The 25,335-nt window shown below is 41.3% G+C and overlaps 2 protein-coding genes across 12 annotated transcripts in view; one reads left to right on the top strand and one right to left on the bottom strand.

The window, feature by feature from the left end:
* The window catches only part of LOC128345691 (uncharacterized oxidoreductase YhdF-like), a 123,084-nt gene extending 106,490 nt beyond the window's left edge, over positions 1–16,594 (bottom strand). For 8 of the 11 annotated variants that reach the window (XR_008316586.1, XM_053298028.1, XM_053298029.1 and 5 more), the window contains exons 1-3: positions 15,640–16,594; positions 10,479–10,701; positions 525–643 (exon numbers count right to left, since the gene is read on the bottom strand). The gene's annotated coding sequence lies outside the window, so the exon portion shown is untranslated. The remainder of the gene's footprint in view (positions 1–524; positions 644–10,478; positions 10,702–15,639) is intronic. The other 3 variants (XM_053298020.1, XM_053298019.1, XM_053298021.1) reach the window with 3 other exon arrangements.
* LOC128343981 (2-epi-5-epi-valiolone synthase-like) lies at positions 597–10,742 on the top strand. The gene is made up of 5 exons (XM_053293419.1): positions 597–619; positions 1,573–1,755; positions 6,393–7,026; positions 8,605–8,838; positions 10,416–10,742. Exons 1-5 carry the CDS (start codon positions 597–599, stop codon positions 10,740–10,742), a joined length of 1,401 nt encoding a protein of 466 aa, XP_053149394.1.
* Positions 16,595–25,335: the final 8,741 nt, after the last annotated feature.

The raw sequence follows: 25,335 nt of genomic DNA, 5'->3' as shown, positions 1-25,335 counted from the left end.
CAAAATGTGGTGCCAGCCCTGGGTGTGGCGAGGAAATTCACATTTGGGCCTGGCTTGGATGTATTATCCCAACCAGTCCAGTGTTGGTTTTAGTGGGGTGGGGTTTCTAAGAGTACTTGAGGGCTTTGAAAACTCAACAGGCAGGCAACAATAAATGCATATGTAAATAATCAATCAGCCCTCAATCAACATCTAGAATTAAGGGAATTGCTTTCAGGCTGGAGGGTGGTAAAGTTGAGCTCCAAACCTTCTTTTTTAAAAAAACACAAACACACATATGCAGATAAGAAGCATTTTAAAAGTGGCACAAGGGTGACTTCATAACCAAGGGAGTAGAAAATCATTGTCTCACCTACCCTCTCTCCTTTCTTCCTCATATCCTCAAATTTCTATCTTTCTTGCAAAGTATTTGGCAACTCTTCTTCAATTCCTACTCATAACTGGCCTTATATTTTAGCTTATTTCCTGTCTACAACAATCCACTGATTTGATACAAGGGCTCATGCAGAGATTTCCACACTCACCCTGAAGACATTCTGGATTCATTTCAAAGATAGAAGCAACCACTAATCTGATGGACACAATCCTCTAAGAGCATGGTACTTTCCCCTCTAGTGCAGTGAGTGGCTTTGAATGGGGAAACCTGCAATCAAATCCCAGTTAGTCGTGAAGCTCAGAGTGCAGATTCTCCCCTAAACATTTGAGGACCCCCCTCCCCCACAGCTCATTTTACTCCCCCCCCCACATTTTACTCCCCCCCACAGCTCATTTTACTCCCACAGCTCATTTTACTCTCATACACAATAGCCCATACCTTATTGTGGTTATTATCCCCAAAAAACATTTTTATGAACCCCAAAGTGCATTTCCTCTTTCCTCCAAAAAATTAAGTGAGGAGTTGCTCTTCAAGCTTTCCCCTAGTCTGCACCCAGATGAAGCTCACTGCATGAACATATGCTAATCAGAATCTGTTAGCCTACATTACAGGGGTGCCAAACTGATATGTGTTGCTTTGAACTCCTTGACGGAAAGACAAAATACACATATTACATGCATATTTTATATAGAATACACATATAATAAATATGGAGAATTGCCTTGAAAAGTATTGCATATATATTTAATTCAACAGGGCATAAGCATCCAATTCCACTCATAATCTCCAATCCTGCTTTCAAGGATACATTAAGATATATTACAATCAAAGGGACAGAAGTTCAAGAGTAATTATTCAACTTTTATAACAGCCATTTCATCTCAGGGCATGCATAGGTAGTTATTTTTTGCATTCCAGTTGCTTTTTAAAATCATTATAAAACTGATAGATTATACAACTCTTGGCTCTGCTGTGTGTTTGCGTGTGCGTGGTGTACACGTGCATACACGTCTGGGTGATGTGACTATCTCTTTCTCATGTATTCAGATTAGGTAATGTTAGTTTTATAATTCCCCCCCCCCCGCCACTAAAACAAACATTTTCCATCCATCAGGTGAAGAATTGAGAACACCTCCCATTACAAAATGTGGACCAAGGGGAGCTTTATAAACACACAGAAGGTCCGTTCTTACCAGACACCTCTTAGGACCAACATCTAAAGAGATCTTACTTGCTTCAAATTCTAGAGCAACCATGCCCAAGAATCCCAAGCAGACAGACTTCGAGCTAGTGCGGATCAGGAATACTTGGTGCCGGATCAAGAAAGGGGAAACCATTCATGATTCTGAGAATGAGACAACTGTCTCACAGGCTAAAATGTAAGTATAGGAAGTTACACAAGTCTTGAAGCATAGCACTGGAGATGCCTTCGTCATACTTCGGTTAAGTGAAATTTTGTGGCTTCTGTGTGACAGGTATTAGTTTTAGATGTATGAATTATGTGTTCTCATATGTTGCATCAGTGTTGCTGTTGTTAAACTTAGAATACAGATAAAATCTGCCATCCTGTGCGTAGAGTTGTAGACAGACTACTTGCATCTCAGCAGGACTGAAGGAGCCTGTGCCTAGAATCTAGCCCAAGTTCCAGTTTAGGAAGAGTTCCTGAGTAGAATTCTGCATATGTAATGGAGCAGTTGCAGAACACCATGACATGACTTAAATACACTGGCTGACATTCTGGCTAAAATTACTCAGTGGGAATCCTACTGAAATTAAGCAGTCCTTTGGAGTAACTACTGAGTAGTATTACTGACTAACTTAGTATGACTTGTTCATTTTTGTCTATATCGCTGAACCAAATCCTTCCCTAAGGCATTGAAAGTCTTTGACCTAAAGTGAGATCTGACTTGGGTTGTGAAAGGAGAGTGTGGGGAGAAGCATTGACTATAAAAGGGTTTTTCTGTGCCAGACATTTCCAGATTCAACAGACACGGGTAATGAACTACAGAGATGGAGAAAACAAATACAACGATACTAAAAACCATCAGCATGATCAAAAAGCATAATGCATTTGTCATAAACTTCAGGAGAAGTTCGGATCCCACAGCAATATTTTTTTTTAAAAAGTCACAGATGGGTGGTTATCTGACAAGTTTCCCCTTAAGGACAAACATTGCTTTCTCTGAATGAAAGTCATCTCTCCAGTTAATTAACCTTTGAGTGCAGGATTATCTTCTTCTCATCCCAAAAGAACACATTTTTTGCCATTAAATATTAACCATTCTTTATTTCATTTTTTTAGGTTCCCCTAAAATGCCCAGTGATCATGTTTTTTCTTAGAATCAATGGGAATTTTGACATGGACTCAATAGCAACAAATTGTAGGCTACATTTGATAAAGGCAGAAAGTGCATTCTTTTCTCCCTTTCTTTTTTTATTCCTGTTAATGCTGAGCCATTATAAAGCTGGCTTTATATTTTAAAAAATCTAGTGGTCCAATTAATATTTTTCATGCAGATGCTTTTCCACCTGCAGTGAGTGATTGAGAGAGTGAGTGAGTAATTTTGTGTATGTGTGTGAACCTATGAGAAAGAAAAAGAAACTCGTTGATTACTGAACAGGATTTATGACAGGAATAATGTTTTTATTTCATTACATTTTATCCTGCCCTTCATTCAAGGAGCTTGGAATATCATAAAAGTTTAAAAAAAATTACATTTATTCTCACAACTCTAGGATATAGATTAATGTGAAAGATCGTAACAGGCCCACAGTCATCCAGTTGCATGGCTAAGTGAGCATTTGAACTCCAGGCTTTAAAACATTAAGCAACCCAAACTTGGGATAAATAAGAATGTTATTTAAATAACACTATACCAAGACAGGGTTATATGAGGAGCAGCCATGATGATGAAACTTAGATATCAAAGAAATTTAGGCTCAGAATGCACATTATTCTCAAGTTTCTAGTCCTGAAGCAAGCTAAATATATCATAAAAAGATACAAATAATGATTGTCTCTAATGAATCTAACTCTAATTGCTAAAAATAAGTCGATATATTGGCGATGCAATGCACATAGTTTGCGTTGAGAGTTTGAGCTAATTGCTAAAAAGAATCCTGGAACTGAACATTCCTCAGTGGTTTGACATGGAAATGAAAACTTGTATCCCAGTCCACTACTAGAAGTACCCCTTTCCTCCTTTGATATTCTTTCACTGTTTCATGCACTTGGGACTAGGGTTGTGCGTGGGGTTTTTTTCCTGTTTTGTTTTTGGCCTGAATCTGAAACACCCCCATTTTGTTCTTTGTTCGAAATCAGCCAATCCGAAACACCCCAGTTTTGTTCTTTGTTCGAAATTGCAAAATCCAAATCTGAATCATTTTGGATTTTAAAAAATGGTGCCGGGGGAAAACTAGTGGGTGGGGGTGGTAGCGCCCAATGGATGGAAACTACCACCCAAATTTCAGAGGAATTGGGCAATGGGCTGGTTTTTGGTGAATATTTGAAGTATAGGATTTTTCCCATTGGGAAGAATGGAGGTTTCAGCAAAAGTATAGCTTCATGTTGGGGGGAAAGGGGTGGCCCAGAGCAGAGTAGGGTGGGTGGTAGTGCCCAGTGGGGGCAAGGAAGCTGCCAGAATTATTTCAAAGGAATTGGGCAGAGGGCTGATTTTTAAAGATGTAATGGAGTTTGTGCATCTGTAAAGTTCTTCCCATAGAGAATGATGGACCTCCATAATTCCTGCCCCATAACTGCACTTGGGGGGCACCAGGGTGGCCCAGAGCGAGTGGTGGTGTAGAGCACATAGGGTGCCAACCACCCCCATGGGTTGCTAACCCATGGGGTACTGGGTTCTGTTGTTTCTGAGGTGTTCTGAGTGTATATTCAGATTCTCTGGTAGCATATGAGAGTGGATTCATGGATTGTTGTTGAAAATCTCATTTCCTACCAGAGAATCTACACTGAGAACACCTCAGAAACAACAGAACCCAGCACCCCATGAGTTAGCAACCCATGGGAGTGGTTGGCACCCTATGTGCACTACACCACCACTTGCTCTTGGCCACCCCAGTGCCCCCAGGTGGAGTTATGGGTCTTCTGAAACCTCCATTATTCCCTGGTGGGGGAGGGAACCTTAAAGAAGCATCAACTTCAACAATTCCTAAGAAATCAGCCCTTTGCCCTATTCCTTTGGAATCTGGGTTTTGGCAGGCACTTCTTGGGGCACTGCCACCCAACCCACTGTTTTGCCCCTCAGGCCCCCTTTCTGCCCTGAATTTGCCCCAAAGACATGTCAACTTCAGAAATTCTTTAAAAATCAGCCCTTTTCCCAATTCCTTTGGAATCTGGGTGGCAGCAGGCACCCACTGGGGCACTACCACCTGAACCACTCTTCTCCCCCAAAGCCCCCTTTCTGCTCTGAATCCACCCCAAATAACATCAACATCACACATTAACAACAGCAGAGCTTTGGAAAAAATCAGGCAGATTTCCAAAGGTCATGCACATGCACATCCCCCCCCCGCAACCTGAAATGCAATTGATCTACACACATCAGTGTGAAACAACAACAATGAAATGCACACTGCCCCACTGGCCAATGAGGGTAAATGCACACTGCCCCACTAGCCAATGAGGGTAAAGTTTACCCTTAAATTTGCTTAAAAGGAATAAGGAGGCAATTGCCAGCAGATCAGCCCATGCTTTCACTGGCCAATCTGCAGGCTGGAAGGGCTGGAAATTCAAACAGATGTCAAAACTCAAAATGGAGACTGAAGGAGAAAGACTTTTTGCGATTGCAAAATGGAGTTCCAAAACAGCCGAAACAACAAAATATTTTGTATCCAAAACAGGGACATTTTGTTTTGGCTACAAAATTTTCTGTTTTGAGCATTGGGTGTTTTTTTGTTTTGGCTACAAGACAGCCAAAATGGCCTGTTTTGTGCACAAAACATTTTGTATCCGAAACGAAACGCACATCCCTACTTGGGACTTGAAATAGCTTGAAAATTCAACTATGTTTGGGCACAATGTAGAAAACAAGTTGTTCCTTAATTTCCATGGAGAAGCACAGCAGATCATACCTTTCAGCCACAAGTTTGCAGGTGATATTGCTGAACAACTAGTACACACAGCACACTAAGAGTCTAGGCAAATGTACAAATAACCAAAATCAAAATGACCAGAGCCATAAAACACCAAAGAGTTTTTGCACCTTAACGACCAATAGATACATTGTGGCATAAGCTTTCATGGATTAGAGCAACTTAATAAGATACATGAAATATTATTCTGTTGGATGGATCAACGGACAGCCAAAAAGTTATAAATGGGTAAAATGGCAAGAGGTGCAGTCTGTGATATTTCCTTGTCAATTCAAACAAAGTACTTATGGCTGTAGCAACTGGCAATAATACAGTGCCACTCACAAAAGTAAAGGCGGGGGGGATGTACTTGGAATCACGGTGAAACAAGGACTGTTATTTTGGTTAAAGCAAAGATCTTGCAAAAGTCCAGTTTCATGTATTAGCACATTAGCTGATAAATTCTTACATTCTATTTCTTTAGTGAAGATCTTAGGGTATATACTGTGCCCATAGACAGATTTTCCCCTCATTAGATTATGACAGTTACAAAAAGAGATTCTACTTTTATGGTCACAGCTGCCAGGGTGTTTTCTATAATATTGAAGAGGGTCAGTAATACTGAATGAATGGAAAAGAGAAAAGAGGCAAAAATGGAATAATTATTTGTTACTGGTATCCATTTTTAAATCTCTCCATAAGGAATTCTTTATTGCCATATCTGATTGGTGGGGGTAGTGTTTATGGAGTAAATAGAAATACTCTTCCCTTCCCCACCCCTGAGATTTTATTGTAAGATATGGACTAATACATTTTTAAATAGAAATACTCTTCCCTTCCCCACCCCTGAGATTTTATTGTAAGATATGGACTAATACATTTTTAAGCCATAATGTGTCTATACTATTTTCTTTCTTATCCCTAACAGAGCTGAACATATATCAGATGGTGAGATATCCTGGACAATTGAAGCACCTATCTTCTTCTGCTATAAAGTGGTGGAAACACTCAATCTCCTGGATCCCTCCAATAAGACACTGCTTTATGGGCACATCACAGATCAGAAAGAATTGGAAAGAGCCCTTAACAGTGAAAGAGCACAGAGGCGTTTCATTGTAATGGATATGAGTGTAGATGAGCTTTATGGCCCAATAGTCAAGAAGTATTTTGAAGCCAACTATGTTCACTATAAAATCCTTTCCCTGTCCACCACAGAAGAAACCAAGTCCATAGATACAGTGCTACACATCTTGGAAGAAGTGCAAAACTTCAGCATTGACAGACGCACTGAGCCTATAATAGCTATTGGAGGAGGAGCATGCCTAGATATTGTTGGACTGGCAGCATCACTTTATAGGAGACGCACACCATACATCCGTGTCCCAACCACCCTCCTGTCATATGTTGATGCCAGTGTGGGAGCAAAAAATGGTGTCAATTTCCTGCAGTGCAAAAATAAGCTTGGAAGCTATGTCCCACCTGTGGCCACTTTTCTTGACAGGACCTTCATCAAAACAGTCCCACGTCAGCATATCGCAAATGGGCTTGGAGAAATCTTAAAGGTATAATAGTCTTTACATTAAGTGTCCATTTGTGTGTGCCACAGAGCCACCCTTATTTTCATTCATTCCCTTCTTGCTTTCTCTGTTGCTTGCAAGCTCATGTGCAATTAATACCCCTTGCTCCTTTCTCTCTCAGTAATTTTTGATATTCAGGGCTCCAAAGGAAACTGGAGGGCAAGTCTCTTCCACTTTCTGTTTCTACACTTCTCAGAAACAACTTTCCTATTTCCTCCTCCTGATAAGCAGGCAATTTGCACAGCCATCTACAATCTTTTAAGTAAGACACGGTTTCACAGGGAGAAGGGGAGGTATTAGAAGTTCCTATTAGACCTAAATAAATGATACTCGGGCACCAAGTCATCTAATTTTTCCCTCTGGCCAAATATTTTGTGATTGGCTGTCCAAGGCCTTAGGCACAACTCTTTCCTGATTCTGCTACTACCTCAGATTCTTTACTGGTCTGGAGATGCCAAGGACTGAATCCAAGACATTGTGAATGCAGAGCATGTGCTATATTACTGAGCTATGGCTCTCCCTGTTCTCTTTATACAATATTTCAAATGTCCAAAATTACTCTCAAATCACCTTCTTGCTTGTCTATCTAGGGAGTTATTTGCTGCTTTTTGAGCTTTAATCCCAAAATAAAAATTATGAAGAAACATTAGAATATAATCAAAGGGATGAGCAAATCAATCTTTGGGCATATTATTTCCTGTATACGAAACATTTCTCTCCACTTGAATTCTCTATGATGCTAAGTTCCCTTCCTCAAAACCCACTTCATCCAGAAAGACTTTCCTAAACCACTAAACCAGAAAGTCTTTCCTAAACCATGTAACCGCATACGTTACATGTTGTGTAGTACCAGCATCTTTATTATTTCTCCATCAAACCTATCTGCTTGGCATTTGTCCCATTCTATTGGTAAGAAAAGTCAACAAGAGCTTTCCAGTATACACACCTGCCTTATATAGATCAAGTTTAATTTAAGGCCCATAGATTGTGACCATGCTGAAGGCTCTTTAGGACCAAAACAGATGGCCTCGTCTATCACATTTATTATGTGATGCCTTCCTTGGTTGTGTAAAACATATATTTTCATAAAGCCATGAAATTCCAAGTCATTCTAAAAGAATTCAACTTGGTGTGTATGTTGAAGTCACCCACTTAAAGTAAGTTTGGAAGATCTCAGCATCACCTCTGAGAGCAACTGGATATTTAGTGTAAGTATACAAGGCATGCCACCTAATGGCACAGCAGGGAAGCAACTTGCCTAGAGAGCAGGAGGGTGTTGGTTCGAATTCCTGCTGGTGTGTTTCCCAGAATATGGGAAAGTCCTATATTGGGAAGCAGCAATATAGGAAGGTGCTGAAAGGCATAATCTCATACTGGGAAGGTAATGGTAAACCACTCCAGTATTCTACCAAGAAAACCACATGGCTCTGTGGTTGCCAGGCGTCAACACTGAATCAATGGCACTATCTTTCCATACAAGGCACTGCAAATGTTTTAAAACAAACATCTTCCCCATACAATTGTATGGCTATTATAATGGTGTCTCACCTTTCTCTATTTAAGATGGCACTGATGAAACACAGAGGCCTTTTCAATTTGCTGAAAAGCCATGGGAAATTCTTACTAGATACTAAATTCCAATCACACAATGGATTAGCTGATCATGGTGATGCTGCACTGAAGACAACTAGAATTGCCATAGAAACTATGCTGGAAGAGCTTGCCCCAAATCTTTGGGAAGATGATCTTAACAGATTGGTTGATTTTGGCCACCTGATAAGCCCAGAACTTGAAATGGTGAGTGGGAGATTTTATATTTATTATTCAATACATTTATATCCTTCCCTTCCACCCCAAAGGTGGCTTACAAAAATAAATTATTGACCAACAACCATTGCTTACAAGACACTAATGGCAGATGCAATGAGTGAAATTGCACTTCAGGCTATATGTATGTAATTTCATTTCATTCCTTGCTCACTGTGCCTAGAAAGTAAATGGTGTCTTCTAATGATATTTTCTAGATATCCAAAAGTACACAGCTGTGCACCCTTCAACTATTCACTGAGTCAGAATGCCACAGGATAGTGGATTGACACTATACCTTGTTTCCTAATACCTCACACATTGAGGAATATTTGCCATTTACAATATTAGAGTTAAACAGGATCACTGGTCAAGAGAAAGTCTAGAACAGTTATTAAATAGTTAGCAATTTAAGCAACAAGCAGAACCACATAAAGGTGGCAGTGTTCAAAGCTGTTTTGACCTAAGCCCAATGACAGAGGGACACAGCTGTAAATATGCTGAATTCAGGCCAAAGGATCACATTCAAAGCAATCCAAAATGGGTAATTATAGTGGTAAAATAACAGTATAGGCAGGGCAACTTTAGTAGTAGATCTGGGTCCAGAGTCGTTACTCGATATGAGCTGCTCCATCTAAACTCACTAGTTTCCCACACAAGCCCAAAAGTAGTCAGAGGTGTTTACCAATTCTGCTGGAGCAGTATTGCTAACAGAGTACAACAACAGATATGGAGTTCAGAAAAGGCAGGGTGCCGGCTGGGTAGGAGATGGCCCAGATGTTCAAAAGCAAAATCTAATGTGATCTTCAGACAGTCCAAAGCACCTTGAAATATGCATGGCCACCAGCATTCTTTTTTAAAGGAAGATTCTGAATAATGGCACAGCAATTTTCAAACCCAATTCAGTTGTGTGTTTTTTGAAGGACACGCCAGATCGCTAAATCTCTTGACATAATAAATGTTGGATTCCCTCCCACCCCCAACAAGCTACTTTTTATACAGTACAGTTTTCAAAATCTTGGTTATGAAATGTATTGGCAACCAAAAAGACTGTCCACAGAAGAGAGAAATATCATTATATTGCACTGGTAGCAGAATAAGAACACTCATCAAATAAAATAGAAAAATCTGGATACATTATTTTCATTTAATTCAAAATAACTGAGTGGTGAAACTCGAGGACAGCATTCAGACTAAGTTAGCATTGGGAAGGATTAGTCATGAGCAAGCCCTATTGAAATTAATGGGACTTAAGTTAGTCATGACTAACCTCTCATTGATTTAAGTGGTGAGTAGTCATGGCTTAAGTTTGCATACTAGTATTAAACCTTGCATTCAACTAAATTTCTGGTGTACATGGTACAAATTCATTTCTCATTATATGTTCTATGTAAAAAGCATATTTGATCTCCCAGTGTGAAAATGCCTTTTGATTTTACCTTAATAATTTTGCAGAAGTGATATATTCACTTTTTAAATCTGTATGGTTTCAGCAGGAAAAAAAGGGCTAAATGCTTTTTAATTTTTGGTCTTAATGTAATACTATATACATGCATTCTTCATTTCAGAGAGTTTTGCCATCATTGATGCATGGAGAAGCTGTGAATATTGACATGGCTTACATGACTTACCTGTCCTATGTGAAAGGATTGCTAAGTGACAAAGAGAAGGATCATATTATTCAGTGTATGACTACTTTGGAGCTCCCAGTATGGCATGAAGAATGCACATGGAATCTGATCAAAAAGGCCTTGATGGAAAGGATGAAACACAGTGCTGGCCAGATGAGAATGCCTCTTCCAACTGGACTAGGAACAGCAGGTACGCTTGCATTATGCATCTCTGTTTTGTGGCCTAGGAAGAAACAGAGTCACCTAAAGGCTCAGAGTATATAGCAACTGATTAAAGGTCAATAATAAAAATACCTCACTAAAACCAACAGTTACAAATATAATGGCAGTTAGATCTCTCCTTGCAGCTTTGAACCATCTTAAATGGTAACCCTCAAAATTGTGACCAGACAGAAAAGTGGTCATGTCCAAAAGCTGCAGTTCTCAGTTCTGAAGAAACCATTTTTATTGATTGATTGATTGATTCATTGATTGATTTCATTTCTATACCACCCTTCCAAAAATTGCTCTGGGCTGTTTACATTAAAACAAAACCTTGTCAGATGACGTTAATGTGTGGTGGGGATCATACAGAAGAAGGCAATCTCTAAAATAACCTGGACCTAAACTGTTCAGGGCTTTAAAGGTTATAACCAGCACTTCGTATTTTCCCCGGAAACATATCAGCAGCTAGTGCAACTGTTTCAAAACATGCATAATATGGTCTCTCTGGGTTGCCCCAGAGACCAATCTGGCTGCTGCATTTTGAACTAAATGAAGTTTCCGAACTACATAAAAAGTCAGCCCCACGTAGAGCTCATTGCAGTAGTCAAGCCTGGAGGTTACCAGCTGATGCACCACTGTTTTGAGGTTGTTCTCTTCAAGGAATGTACACAACTGTCAGATCAGCTGAAACTGACAGAAAGCATTCCTTTCCTGGCCATGTCCCCCACCTGAGATACCAGGGTGAGGCCTGGGTCAAGGAGTACTCCCAACTGTGTACCTGCTCCTTCGGGGGGGGGGGAGTGCAACCCCATCCAGCACAGGAAGGTCTAACTCATCCCTCAGATTCTGAGCCCCTACAATGAGCACCTTAATCTTGCTTGGATTCAGTTTCCATTTGTTATCTCTCATCCAGCCCATTACTGCCTGTAAGCAGGCATTTAGGGAATGAGTGCCATTTCCTGAAAATGAAAAGAAGAAGTAGATTTGGGTGTTATCTGCATACTGATAACACGCAGCACCAAATCTCCTGATGACCTCACCCTGAGGTTTCATGTGGATATTAAAAAGCATTGCTGACAGAATGGAGCCTTGAGGGACTCCACATAACAGGCCCCTGTTTTGAGGAGCAACTTCACTATTTATTAAACACAGACATTTAGCAGAAATGTCTGTGTAGCCTTCCCTTAGAAATAGACATTTGTCAGATGTTTTTTATTCCAGGAAATTTGCTCACAGTTCTGGAACGACTTACACTAAAGCAGTTCCTCTGCAAGTTTAGCTTTTGTTCTTGTTTGTACTGACAACACTAAAGGGGAGTAAGCAAAGAAATCTCAATACATGAAGAGAACTATAGTCCCACAAAAGGGATACAGGATAATACCCTAGCATGTCTGCTCCACAGTATATACTTGCATGCTTACAGGTTTAGTTGGACTTTTAATGACAATGCCTTAAGCGCTAAAAAAGCATTTCCTCTGTTATTATACAACTATCAGAATTATTATACAACCTCCAAGATGTAATTAAATAGGCAGTTTCAAGTAATTGCCTTAAGCTTGGCTAATTTGCAAAGCTTAGTGGGCATCAAAAGCATTTAAGCAGCATATGTAATTCTCATTACAAAACCAGACTTCTAGCACAATCCTGTGCTTCTTTTACTCAGGAGTAAATTCCACTCTGTCCAGTGGTGTTTATTGCCTATTAAGTAGGAGCAGGAATGCCAGCTCTTGAAAGACAAAATTCTGGTATTTGTATGAGAATCAGAGGCAGAGTAAGGCAGGGCCCACCGAAAATGCCCCATTCATCTAAGGGTGCAAAACCACTGCATGTGCTTCATTGTCCCATCATCAAACAAAAACACTATTACCCCACCACAGTTCAGCCTAACACAACCCAGACTACTGTGTGACTAGCACAATTTAAGAAATAGCGGATAGCTCAAGCTAGTATATCCAGCTGCAGACTGCACATGTCTCTCACTCACTCTGATATATGGGACTTAAACATTTAGAACAAAGCATTTACCCAACACATGGATAAAACTAAGGCGGGTAACTTGCCAAAGAGGCACCTTTTAACGTGGTGATTCTCTTCATTTAGCAGGGGGAGAGTCACTGGCCCAATCCCCTGCCCAGCACAGCACCTCCAGTGACTGTTGCTGGTGTCTATCTTGCATTTCTTTTTAGATTGTGAGCCCTTTGGGGACAGGGACCCATCTTATTTATTTATTATTTCTCTGTATAAACCACCCTGATCCATTTTCTGAAGGGTGGTATAGAACTCAAATCAATCATTCATATCTCTCTCTCTCTCTCTCTCTCTCTCTCTCTCACAGGAATTAATGCAGTTTATTTGGGTCTGTGAGCAGTCTTGATAAGCCATGGCACAGATTTCAAAATATATGCAAACTGCAACTTAGTCACCGAGTGCAGACCAACCAATGTGTGTTATATGATTGAGAAATTAAACTAGGAAACGTTTATTAATTGAAAACTCTCCTCCCCAAAGACACACAGAGAAAGAGCTAAATCTGGTCTCACACATAATCAAGAATGAAAGAGCAGCCTGTAAAGATTTCTGTCTTCCCCGCAAGAAAACAACTGCTCAGTCTTTAGTAAATAAAACAAAAGCATGTGTCACCTGTACAAGGTTACTGCTACTTCTGGGTTATTATTTACACACATCACACTAACTAAAAATCTTCTTTCCCAGACATATTCAATGGCATCAATGAAGAAACCCTGGAGAGGGCTTACATACTCTGGACAAGTGAATGTGGCTCTATCTCTGCAAGGCAAGCGAACCAAAGAAATACTATCCTGTAGTTCTATTGCTACCATTAGAAAACCATGGTTTGGATCCAAAGGTGCCTTTCCACAAGAAGGAAGCTTCTTCTCCTCATCTAAGGGCCATTTTGTACTTAACGGAAGAACACGGCATGAGCAAAGAGACAGTAATTGGGAGACATTCTTCCATTTGTATAAACTGTGGCACAAGACTCTTGCACAAACTCTTCTCAAGTTCTTTTTATTACCCCAGTGCAGCTTATATGCTACAGCCAATATTTTCCTTATTCATTCAATTTCTCTCTCTATCAGACAACCTACTCTACATTAGGGCATCACACTGCAAGAAGCCTTCCATAGAACTTTTGCAGAACAGCACAAATTCACTTCCTCCTTCCCCCAGTTCTTTGGAGCTGAGCCCTGGAATTTTTTTTTTAAAAATAGTAAATGAAGTGTTGATGGAGAGTTTTGAACTGTCAAACATTTGACAAAATTCAAAAACACATCTATGCAAAGTATAGAAAATTAGGCTGGAGAAAAAGTGCATCGGGTTCCCACATGGTCCCAGAGGAAAAGACCACAATGACACCCTCCTGTCACACTAGCTATATTCTTAAGGCAGATTGTTTCTTCATCTTTGTGGTACAGTTGATGTTTCTGTGTGGTCAGGCCCCATGGAATAATGTTTCATCAATAATATTTTAATTAGGGAGACTTCCTGGGGTTTGAGAGTGGTGGCATGCGCATGAAGGAAAGCATGGAATTTCCTTTTCCCAAACATCGCAGTGCAGTATGGCAGCAATGTAATTTTGCTGGGGTGGGAGTGGGTAGGGGATCAAGTCACTGGACAGATTAGAGGGATTCTCAATGTTTGGTCCCCAGATGTTACTGGAGTTCAACTCCCATAATCCCCAGCAGCCTTGATTGGGGATTATGAACGTTGAAGTCCAGTAACATCTGGGGACCCAATGTTGAGAGTCCTTGGGATAGAATATATAGTCCTGAGCCGACCACTGATTGTTAGACTAGGTAATGACCATCAAGCAATTCAACTTATCCCAGTAGCCCTGAAATTGTGATATGGTTATGCAAGGAACAGATTTTGTTTGTTATGTAAGCCACCATAATCTATGTTTAAAATTTGCTTCCTCTCTCTCTCTCTCTCTCTCTCTCTCTCTCTCTCCCTCTCTCAGAATTTCAATGGAATTTGTGAATTATCTGGACGGTTGTTCACCTATGTGTAAATTAGGTCCAAAAAAGGGTGGGGTAAATTCATGAGTGGATCTTTGACATCCAATTGAATGCTTTTCAGTTTAGGATTGCCAGGTTTGCATTAAGAAATGGAAATTTGATAAATTTAGTAGGTAATGACATTCTCTATGTGAGAAATTTTATATAGTGTTAGTCGTACCAGTGTACTTGTCCTTTTTCTTTGTAAAAGGCAGAGAAGAAAGCTAGGTGATTCCCTAAGGTCCTGTAGTTTCCCACTCACTGTGAGCGTGCAACTACAAGCACCGAATGACCTTGGGCTACTCTTTGAAGAAAGACTATTGCAAGCCGCACATGTGCTTCTCTGGGAAGTTAGATTCCAGCAAATGCAATAAATATGCTGGGCAAACTTAGAGGCATTTTTGGTTTTTTATGAGTTTGCTTTTAACATGTTGAGGCACTGATTCTTGGCAATGGAGATACACTATTGATTGCATACATTTAGTATTTTGATAACCTCTGCTTCTTCTTTACATTATACTGTATTTCCAAATGTTTTTGTAGTTTCAATTAAACCTTCAAAGGTTGTTTGAGGTTTAAGATGTTCATTCAGCAAATTTGTTTGAGACATTAAAGAAATAGAATATCTTACTAGCCTGTTGACTTTTATGCTGGAAACTAGCTGACCCCGCACAGAGCATCTGTGCAGTTGTGCACTGAACCTGTGGCATCCCCCCGCAGCTTGCTCGCTCACTCCCCCCCCCGCAGCTCGCTCACTCACTCTCTCCCCCCTTAGCTCTCCCCATTGGGCAGGCCAGGGCCAGGCCATCGCACCGCCACCTCCTCCTCCCAGCTGGTAGGGCTTTGCCCACCATCAGTCCACCTCCTCGCCGCCGCCATTATTTCTCTCTGCCATTGCCTCCTCTTCCTGGCTAGCGGAGCTTTGCCTGCCGTCCACTCACCTCTTCTGGCTGGAGGGGCTTCACCTGCTGGCCCTCCACCTCTGCATCCTGACTGCTGCCATTATTTCTCTCCGCTTTAGTGCTGGAACTCTTGCACGCTCTAGAGCATCTGCGTGTTACTACTTGATTGCTCCCCTCACCTCAAAGATCTCCCTACCCTCACCTGAGCTGCACTCCTGCTCCTCCTCCATCCTGTTGCTTCCATCCCCCTGACCCTTCTTGTTCGCGGCTGCAGCATTGCTGCCGCCTATTGGCCAAGCTGCAGCTCCCTATCCCCAGAGACCTCCCCACCCTCACCTGAACCCCGCTTCTGCTCCTCCCTCCTGGAGCAGCAGAAGTGGTTGACCGGGCCGTTCCTCACTGCTGCCTCCACCATGGCTGCTTGTTTCCCTCAGGCCGCTGAGAGGCCCGAGCCTATCCCTTGCCTGCCTGCCTCCCTCTGACAATGACCTCGGTAGCCCCAAACAGCAGCAGTGGTTGACTGGGCCCTTCCTTGCTGCTAGTACTGCCATGACCGTCCATTCCCTTCAGGCTGCTGACAGGCTTAGGCCCGTCCCTTGCCCTTCCTTCTGTCTAACTTCCCTCCCTTCTTTTTCTCTTTCTCTCTCCTCTTTTCTCTCTCCTCTCCACTCGCTCTTCCCCACTCTTTCTTCCCCCTTCCTTCATGTTTTTTTCTCTCTTCCTCCCTCCCTGAGTTAACAGATTTTGTTCATCTTGTTTCCTCATTTAATTCACACAACGGCATTCTCCTTCTCCTGAAGGGGCTCCTTTCTCCCTGACAACCTGTCTTTTTGCAGACTCCTGCCCGCTATCCTTTTACATTTATATAGATTCCTCTCCTCTACAATCAAGAACATCTTCCGACCAGTAACAGTTGCATTCCAACTGACCTTAACCATCACAGGCTCCTCCTCCTTATCTGCATAGGGAATCCCCACTGCCCAATCACCACAGTGCCACAGGCTCCTCCTCCCTATCTGGGTATGGAATCCCCACTGCCCAATCACCATGGTGCTTCTGCTCTCACAGGCTCCTTCTCCCTATCTGCATATGGAATCCCCACTGCCCAATCAAGTGCTTCTGCTTGCAAACTCTGTCAGCCAATCTCCTCCTTTGTACCACATCCCCATGCATGGCTGTCTTGGAGAATTAATAATATAGATATTTCTGGCATGGATTCTGTTCTTTCCAAGGAAAAGGACAGGATTTCCCAGAATCACAACGCTAGGGTCTCATGAGCCACAATTGTGTTCAGCACGATCATATTTGGGGGAAGGGAAATAGCTACTAGTCTGAGAAGTGGGAACAGATGCAGGCTTTTCTCTCCTGCTAGAGTGATTTGGCAGGGACAAACAAAAAGCAAAGAAGGGAAGAAAGGCTCTTGACCCTCACAATGATACCCACCTTTCTTGCCAAGGTAGGTTACAAAAACAAACACAAAATCTCAACGTAAAACAGCAAAAAGGCAACAGCACAGGACAAGACTCCAAACCCAGCAGCACTATAACCTCTCCTTCTACTACAGGCACAATACCACCAATCTTTGCCTTCCAGCGTGTCTCTTTTTTAGATCTATCACTTTAGTTTGGTTTTATGACCAACTCCAGACATGTAGGCCACATTTGCACATAACAGGAGGCCGTGGGTCCAATGACACGCAGGTCCTCCCCCACCCCTGCACTTCACAGACTTTCAAAATTGCAGACTTGGAGACTGCAGAGAGGAAGGGAAACTGGCTGCATGGGCTTCCTTCTGGCATGAAGCACAACCCAGGCAGCCAATCACAGCCCCAGTGAGGGAGGAGCTTCCTCACTTAAGTCTGGTTACAGCTCACTGTAACTCTAATTCTGCCTTCGGGTGTAATGCTGACGAACACAGACCTCATATAGGAGCAGCAAAACTCACTACAACTCGAGGGTTCAAATTGGAGTTGGGAAGGAAAACCTTGGGTTGCTTTTCTGATGGAATCATGGTTGCACACATTTGGACATACAAGGAATTCAACCTCAGGCTCCTTCACCTCTGGTTTCCCATTATGTGTGAATGCAGCGGTACTGTTGTGGCTTCCTGAACATGCCACTTTAAAGCCAGTTCTGCCTTAGCTGCAGACCAGGAGTCTTTTTCCAGATTAGCTTTCTTCACAGTCTGTTTAGGTAATCCAAGAATTACTACCAAAGGATCATATGACAAGTTGCATCTGTAAATATCACAATCAAAACATTGACTTGGATCTAAAGGTGCCTTCTAGCAGAAAGCCTCTTCTGCTCACAAAAGGGCTGTTTTTTACCTAGCAGAAAGATGTTGCAGAAGAAACGTGACCTCAGCCAAGTTTTGACTTTACACAAGCTCCTTCTCAAGACTTGTGTGTGTCCCACAGGAGTTTACATGCTACAGCAGCCTAGGTGGTCTTCCATATTCAGCACATTTCTCATGCTGTAATGCAAACTCCATTACATTGTAGTGTGGCACTGCAAGAAGTCTTCCTCCTAGCACATGTGAAATGTTCATGAAACAGCACTAATATATGTTTTCCTTTGGCTCAGGGTTCTTTGGATCCAAATCATTATCCCTTTTCTCGAACTCATTATCATTATTACATCTGAACAATGCTTTAAAAATAATAAAATTGCTCAGATCTGATGTCTTCAGAACTGCCTGACAATAGGTAGGCAGTGGGGCTTTTGTCTCTAGCCCCAACAGCTCCTGGCACCACCCAGTTATTTCATACTGTGACTTTACCTGGACAGATATACTCATGCTCTGGTAACCTCTCGCATAGATTACTGCAATACATTATATGTGGGGATGCCTTTAAAAACAGTCCAGAAACTGCAGCTGGCACAAAATAATGTGGAAAGATTATTAACTGGGACTAGATGTTTTGAGCATATTATGCCAGTGCTTTGTCAGCTGCATTGACTCCCAGTAAGTTTCTAGGCCCAATCCCTAAATGACATGGGACCAGATTACCCAAAAGAGCACCTTGCCCCATATGTCACAACTCAGACCTTAAGATCATCTTTAGAGGCCCTCCTCCAAGTGACCCTGCCAAATGAGGTGAGGCGGGTGGCTACTAGGGAGAGGGCCTTTTTGGTGATTACACTCTGTTTATAGAATAACCTCTCCAGTGAGGCTCGACTGACATCATCCATTCTTTTAGATGGCAGGGCTCCTAAAATGCCTAAGGCACCTTTTTGGTCACTCAGGCCTTTTAAATTCTGGTTTTCAAATTTGATTTTTAACTGATTCTAAGAGTTTTTAAAACACTTTGTATTATATTTTGTGTTTTCTTTTTTCCTTCTGTTATGATTTAATGTGTTATGTGTTTTTATTGTATGTTTTAATCCTGTGTTGTGAGCCGCCCAGAGAACAATTTGTTATGGGGTAACTCCAAAATCAAGTTTGTCATTAATGATTGATGATGCTAGTGGTCTGTGTTGTGCAGACTTGTTCTCCTGTGAATGACAGGACATTTCATGAGTAGAATAGTTGGCTCATACTGTCAAAATCCAAGTTCCAGGACCTCAACCCCACTTGAGGGACAATCTAGAGTGTTTGCGGGAGGAAACATCTTTGTAGCGGATATCTGACCCAATAAGGACAAACTAATATCTTCCCATTTTCTATTTTTATAAAACTAATAACTGGGGAATAGTTCAATCTTTTAAGCTGCAATATATTTTTAGATATATAAAGACCCAAATATCAAATAGTTGTTGAGATTTTATGAATACCTAAAGATTTAGAACCGATTTCAAAACAGAGTAGTTCTAACTTAGTAAAGTTTGTTTTCAGACCTGTGGCTTCTTCAGTTTTTTGCACTTCATCATGTATCGCTGAGATGGTACTTGAAGGGTCTAACAAAATTAAAGCGCTATCATCTGCATATAAGCTAATTTTATGCTCCCAATTATTAATAGTGAGACCTTTAATAACCTGATTACATCTCATAGCTTGGGCCAAGGATTTTATAGAAAGTATGAATAGTGATGGACAGAGTGGACATCTTTTTTTTGTATCCCTCATTATACTGAATAAATAGAATAAAATAATTAAAACAAGTTTTTAAAATAATAATAATAATAATAATAATATTCTGTGACGATATCTATAACAATTGACAAAATTCAGCCATCCTTGGGAAGGACTCGATGTCTGGATAAAACAAACCAGTCAATAACACCTGTCTGACTGTGTAAACAAGAAATAATATTTTCAAAGATTTACAATAGAGTTGTTTAATAATATTGGTAAACCCTGTACCCAGTTGGGACTACTCTACTAAGTTAATCAGGTAAGTCCACCTGTGGCTGGTCAAAGGCTTTAAATATATCTAAAGTAACTAGAGCCAGTGGTGTTTCCCCCTTTTAAAATGTAATTTAAACAGTTAAGTATATGGCAAATTGGGTCTGCAATCTGATGCCCTTTAATATTGGGGTGTATATATTGTGCTATAAAAATGTTTAACCTTCTTGCTAAATAAGCCATAAATATCTTAAAATCTTGATTAAGCAAGGCAATGGGTCGGTATGATTCTACTAGTTATTTATCTTTATTGGCTTTTCGAGTCATTACTAGTCTAGAAAATATCCATGAGTCCAGAATCAAGTGGCCTTCTAAGATGGAATTAAAAAGAACGGAAAATTGGGGGGGGGGGGGAGTCACACACCCACTCCTTTAGAAATATGTACAGGATTCAATTTCTCATTAGTAATGAAGGAATTAGTAATGAAAGAATAGAGTTTAGTTAAGTCTTCTTCTAACAAAAAGAAACTATTTGAACCAAGAAATAATTCAGCACCAAATTCAAAAATATGGCAGTGAAGAGAGCTTGTACCATCTAATACTGATTGGGCAGTTCAGTGCTAAATATTCAGCTGCCATCTGTCTGGAGCGGAGATGCCGGTGATGCAAATTACATGCTACATTCTGACAAGACTACTTACAAATTGGAGTATTAAATCACGATTCACATAAGAGCAGCATGAATTTCCTTGGTCTTCATTGGATTAGAACTGATAATATGGAACTAATCTAATGTGGTGTGTGGATGTTGCATTAGTTCTGCATTTGTTAGATAAATTATGCAAAGCTGCAAAATTTAATAGAAACAACAAACCTGGCATATAGGTCCAACTCCAGAAATGTACACTTGCCTTCATTAAAACTTGACACATATCAATTAGGCCACTCTCCTCGTCTTCATCATCATCTTTGTACTCCCCACCACACTTCTCTTCTGTTAATTACTGACTTGTGCTGTTCATATTCAGAATATCCAGGTACAAAGGATGCCCAGGAATTTAGACATTACAGAAAGTAAGTATATGTTCAGCATACTACAATACATTGTGGCTAGAAGCTGGTTCATTCCATTCCAGATTTGAAATTCAGTTTGTACTCATTACCTTCCCACCTCCTCCTTAGCCTTCTTTGCTACCGGAGGGCTACCTGGTCATTAAGGTATCGTGACAAGTAGAAGCCACAACTGGCAGATTCCTGCAACTCTTAGGTAGGCAGCAGCCTCACCATGCAATCTTGCCCCACAATCTTTAGTAGCACTCCAAAGCCCTTGCTCCCGAAACCTCTTTTCTGGCTTAGAGCATGCATGGTTTTGTCCTGTCTAGGGATGGATTTTATTTTATTTTATTCTATATTTTATATTTTATTTTTACACTTATATCTCGCTCTTCCTCAGAGAAGCTCAGAGCAGTGTACATGCTTGTTTTTATCCTCACAACAACCCTGTGAGGTAGGTTAGGCTGAGAGATACATGACTGGCCCAGAGTCACCCAGTGAGTTTTATGGTTGATTGGGGATTCGAACTCAGGTCTCCCCGTTCTAGTCCAACACTCTAACCACTATGCTATGCTGGCCGGATGAAGAAAAGGTTAATCAACCCCAAAACAAATTGGCTGTCTCAAGAGTTTACCTCAGACCCTGAAACCCTGGGGTGGGGGGTGGGATGGGTTGAGGTGAAAAAATGCTTGAAGAGGTGCAATTCTCTGCCAGTCCTTCCTGATCCCCACACTATATCTCTGGATGAGGTAGCAGGCAAAGGGTGCTTTCCTTAATGCTGGATGGTAAAAGGTGGAATCCTCACCTGTCTGGCCAGCATTAGTCAAGAAAGAGGAAACAGGTGGCTAGAAGGTGGTAGTCCAAACTGACTATTCATGGCCACTGAACCAATTTGCTGACTCAGAATAAGGCAGTTTCTTATACTCATGACCAACTCAGCCAGTCATTGTCAAAGATGACAATGAGTACACAATCCCGTTTCAGTTGCTGCAGCCAAGAGAATGACAGAATAATGCAACAGAACACAATCAAAGAAACAGGAACCAGAAACCACAGAGAGGAAAAGAAACGAGGATAAGATGCAGAATTCTAATTGTTCTGGTATACAATCAATCCCATAGATACAATGTAAATGTTGGTAGACAATCCCCACATTTTTACTCCAAATCCTTTTTAAATGGAATTCAGACTCAGTCCTAATTCCAACTGGAATGTCTCAGAAACATTTATGAAATGGAGGTTAAGCAAATGGGAGACCTAGGATCTTACTTATGGCACCAACTTGCATTCCATTGGCAGTAGTTCAGGTTCTTTTCTGAATATGACCAATATTCTTCCTTTGAGGCAACCTGAGAAACTGCTCGTCTCCAGATCAGGACCAAAGAAAGAAATACAAGGGCTGGAGAAAGAATAAGGACAGCAGGGGGAGCCATGACTTCCAGGGGCACAGAACAGAAGGGTGGCTGGGCGGAGGACAGATATTCCACAACTAGCAGGGATGAGGCTTAAAAAAGAGCTCGATTTTGTGCGTGGAGTGATCATAAAGATTTGGTCCTTCACAGTTCCTATCCAGGAATAGAAGGAGGCACTGCTGGGTCAGGGGTCACTCTAGCTCCTGCTTACAATCACAGTGGTGTAGATTCTTGAAATGAGAACCACCAATATGAGAGCCCATCAGCGGCACTAAAGCGCATTGAGGGGAGATAGCTAGCAATATAGCTCGCTGCAGGGAGCCTGCTAGCAATATATATTGTGCTTCCAATTATCCTTGCCCCTTTCGAATGTTTTACTCATTCTCAGTCTGCCAGAGTGTGAGAAGTATGGGGAGAAGAGAGGTGTAAAACACGGGGTGTGTATGTGGTGGGGAGGAAGAGCAGGAGTACACCACCCTTTATCTGCCCATGGCATCTTCCATTGCCATCTTGCTTAAGAAGCTGATCCTCTTGTACTTTGTCCCCCTCTTCTCCTTTCTTTATGAAGCCTCTGCCTCCATCCTTGCACTTCTTCAGTCTCAGCTCAGGTCATGGTCTTGCTCTCTACTTTTCTCTTCCAGAACTGGAGACAACAGCATCCTCTTGACATGTTTTCATTCAACACTGGCCTTCTCTGGCTCCAAGTGCTTGTTGGTTCTTCCAAGTCAGGGTGGCACAACTTTGCTCCTACAGATATTGGACAACTCACATCATCCCTAGCTATTGGCCACTGTGACGGGGAATTATGCGAGTTGTAGTCCAATGACGACTGGGGGATGGAGTTGTGCAGGCCTATTCTAAATGATCCTGGTTGTCAGGCTGATGAGCATGAGCAAAATAGCATGGAGACATGTACCAGATCTGATTGTATACTCTATATCGCTAAATGGATCACATGGCTTAGCTGAGGGCCAATAGGCAAGTAGGCACACAGAACATCCAATTCACTTCCACTACTTTATAATTTAAGTAGGATGTGTGAATTGGATATTATTGTGTGTGCCTGCTTGGCAATTGCATAGCAGCAGAAGACTGGAGCAAGATAGGATGTTCCCATGAGATCGTATATATGTCCATTTATTCAAAAGCTACTATAAACTGGGCATAGTCACAGGATGGCAACAGCTGTGTGATCACAATTACACCTTCTCCATGAACCCTGACTAGAGAGAGCTGCTGATCACGGGTTTCACACTTTTCCTATGCAGAAATGTATCTGCACATGCCATCATGTGGAGGATTTGGGCAGTGGGGAACCAGACCATAGTAGTACAGTATTTACCATTTAGCCCCCCTTTTGTGGCTGTCATCCATATTCTGTAGCTATAGTTTAAAGGAACTTAAACTGGCCCTATCCACCCCCAGCACAGTACCTCCAGTGACTGTTGCTGGTGTCTATTTTATGTTTCTTTTTAGATTGTAAGCCCTTTGGGAACAGGGATCCATCTTATTTATTATTTCTCTGTGTAAACTGCCCTGAACAATATTTGGAAGGGAGGTATATAAATTGAATAAATAAATAAATGGAACTCCAGGAACTTTTGTTATAGAGGAAGATTAAAGGGCGGGGGGGGGGGGAGTCAGGGCCAATTCCTGCTTCCCCCCCTTACTTTTTTTACATGCCACTTCAAACTCTTTTGCTACTGTGAAGCCCTCAAGGACTTATCTGGTTCTAAATTAATTTGACGACTTGGGCTCTAAGTTCTTAATATTCCATTTCACTGGACTACACTGTTATTGTAACAGCATTTTCTATATCTAACATTATGCAATACGCATATGTAGTAGTAGTCTAAGCCCACCAGGTGGCATAAATGTGAAATAAATGTACATTTGAAGCACACACACACACACAAAATCTGTTAGCATAAACAGAGACTTCAGATCTGCTGCTCTTCCTTTGCATTGTATTCTACTTTAACTTGTAAACTGCCCTGGAAATATTTTTACTGAAGTATAGCATTTAAATTCTTCTTATTTTAAGAATGTTATCCATCTATTAGGAATAGTTCAAATAATTTGATGAGCTTACATTAATATTGATCCATAATTTATATGGATATAAATATTTACATGGACCATACATATACAATTTTCAGTCCACTCTATGGTATTGCAAATACAGTGAATTTTAGAAACATCATCCTAGCATCATTTACTAAATTGTATGGGAAAATAGAAATGCAATCAATAATATCTCTTTTGGTTTATGTCGTCGCCACATACAAGGCATTTTCAGTGAACTGGGTAACCTGAAGTAAACATTGGATGATTAGGTTTAATTTAAAAAGAATATCTATTTCCCCCCAGGACCTCTGCCTTTAAGGAAGTGTTAAATATTTATTATTTTATTTAGTTAGCACATTTATATACTGCCCTATACAAAAGCTCCCTAGGCAGTTCACAATATAAAAAACATTAACATAATTAAAACAATTTAAAATACAATAAAAACTCTAAAAACTGAAACTTTAGAACTACTGTATAAACTAAAAGCCTGACTAAACAGGTATGTTTAGTCCTTCTTAAAAACATTCAGAGAAGGGGAAACTCTAATTTCATTAGAAAGTGAGTCCAGAGTCCTGAGACAACTCTAGAAAAGGCCCAGTTTCAAGTCACCACCAACTGAGCAGGTGGCAACCTCAACCAGACCTCCCCAGGTGATCTTGAGAGGTGGTAGGGATGTGCACGGTCCGGAGCAGTCCGGACCGGCACCGAAGGGGGGCCTTCCTTTTAGGGCGGGGAGGGCTTGCTTACCCCTCCCGCCTCTTTGCCCCCGCCAGAGGCCGTATTTTACAGAATAACGGGGCGCTGGAAACCAGCCGCCCCCCTCCCCACCGCCGCCCCCCCCCGCCGCGAGCAGATTAAGCCCCAAACTAATGGTACCACTGCGGCTGCCGCCACTGTCGCCCGCCAGCCCTCCCTC

The sequence above is a fragment of the Hemicordylus capensis genome, chromosome 2, assembly GCF_027244095.1.
Source record: "Hemicordylus capensis ecotype Gifberg chromosome 2, rHemCap1.1.pri, whole genome shotgun sequence".
NCBI lineage: Eukaryota > Metazoa > Chordata > Lepidosauria > Squamata > Cordylidae > Hemicordylus > Hemicordylus capensis.
The sequence above is the reverse complement of the archived record's forward strand: the minus strand, read 5'-3'. Positions and strand labels throughout refer to the sequence as shown.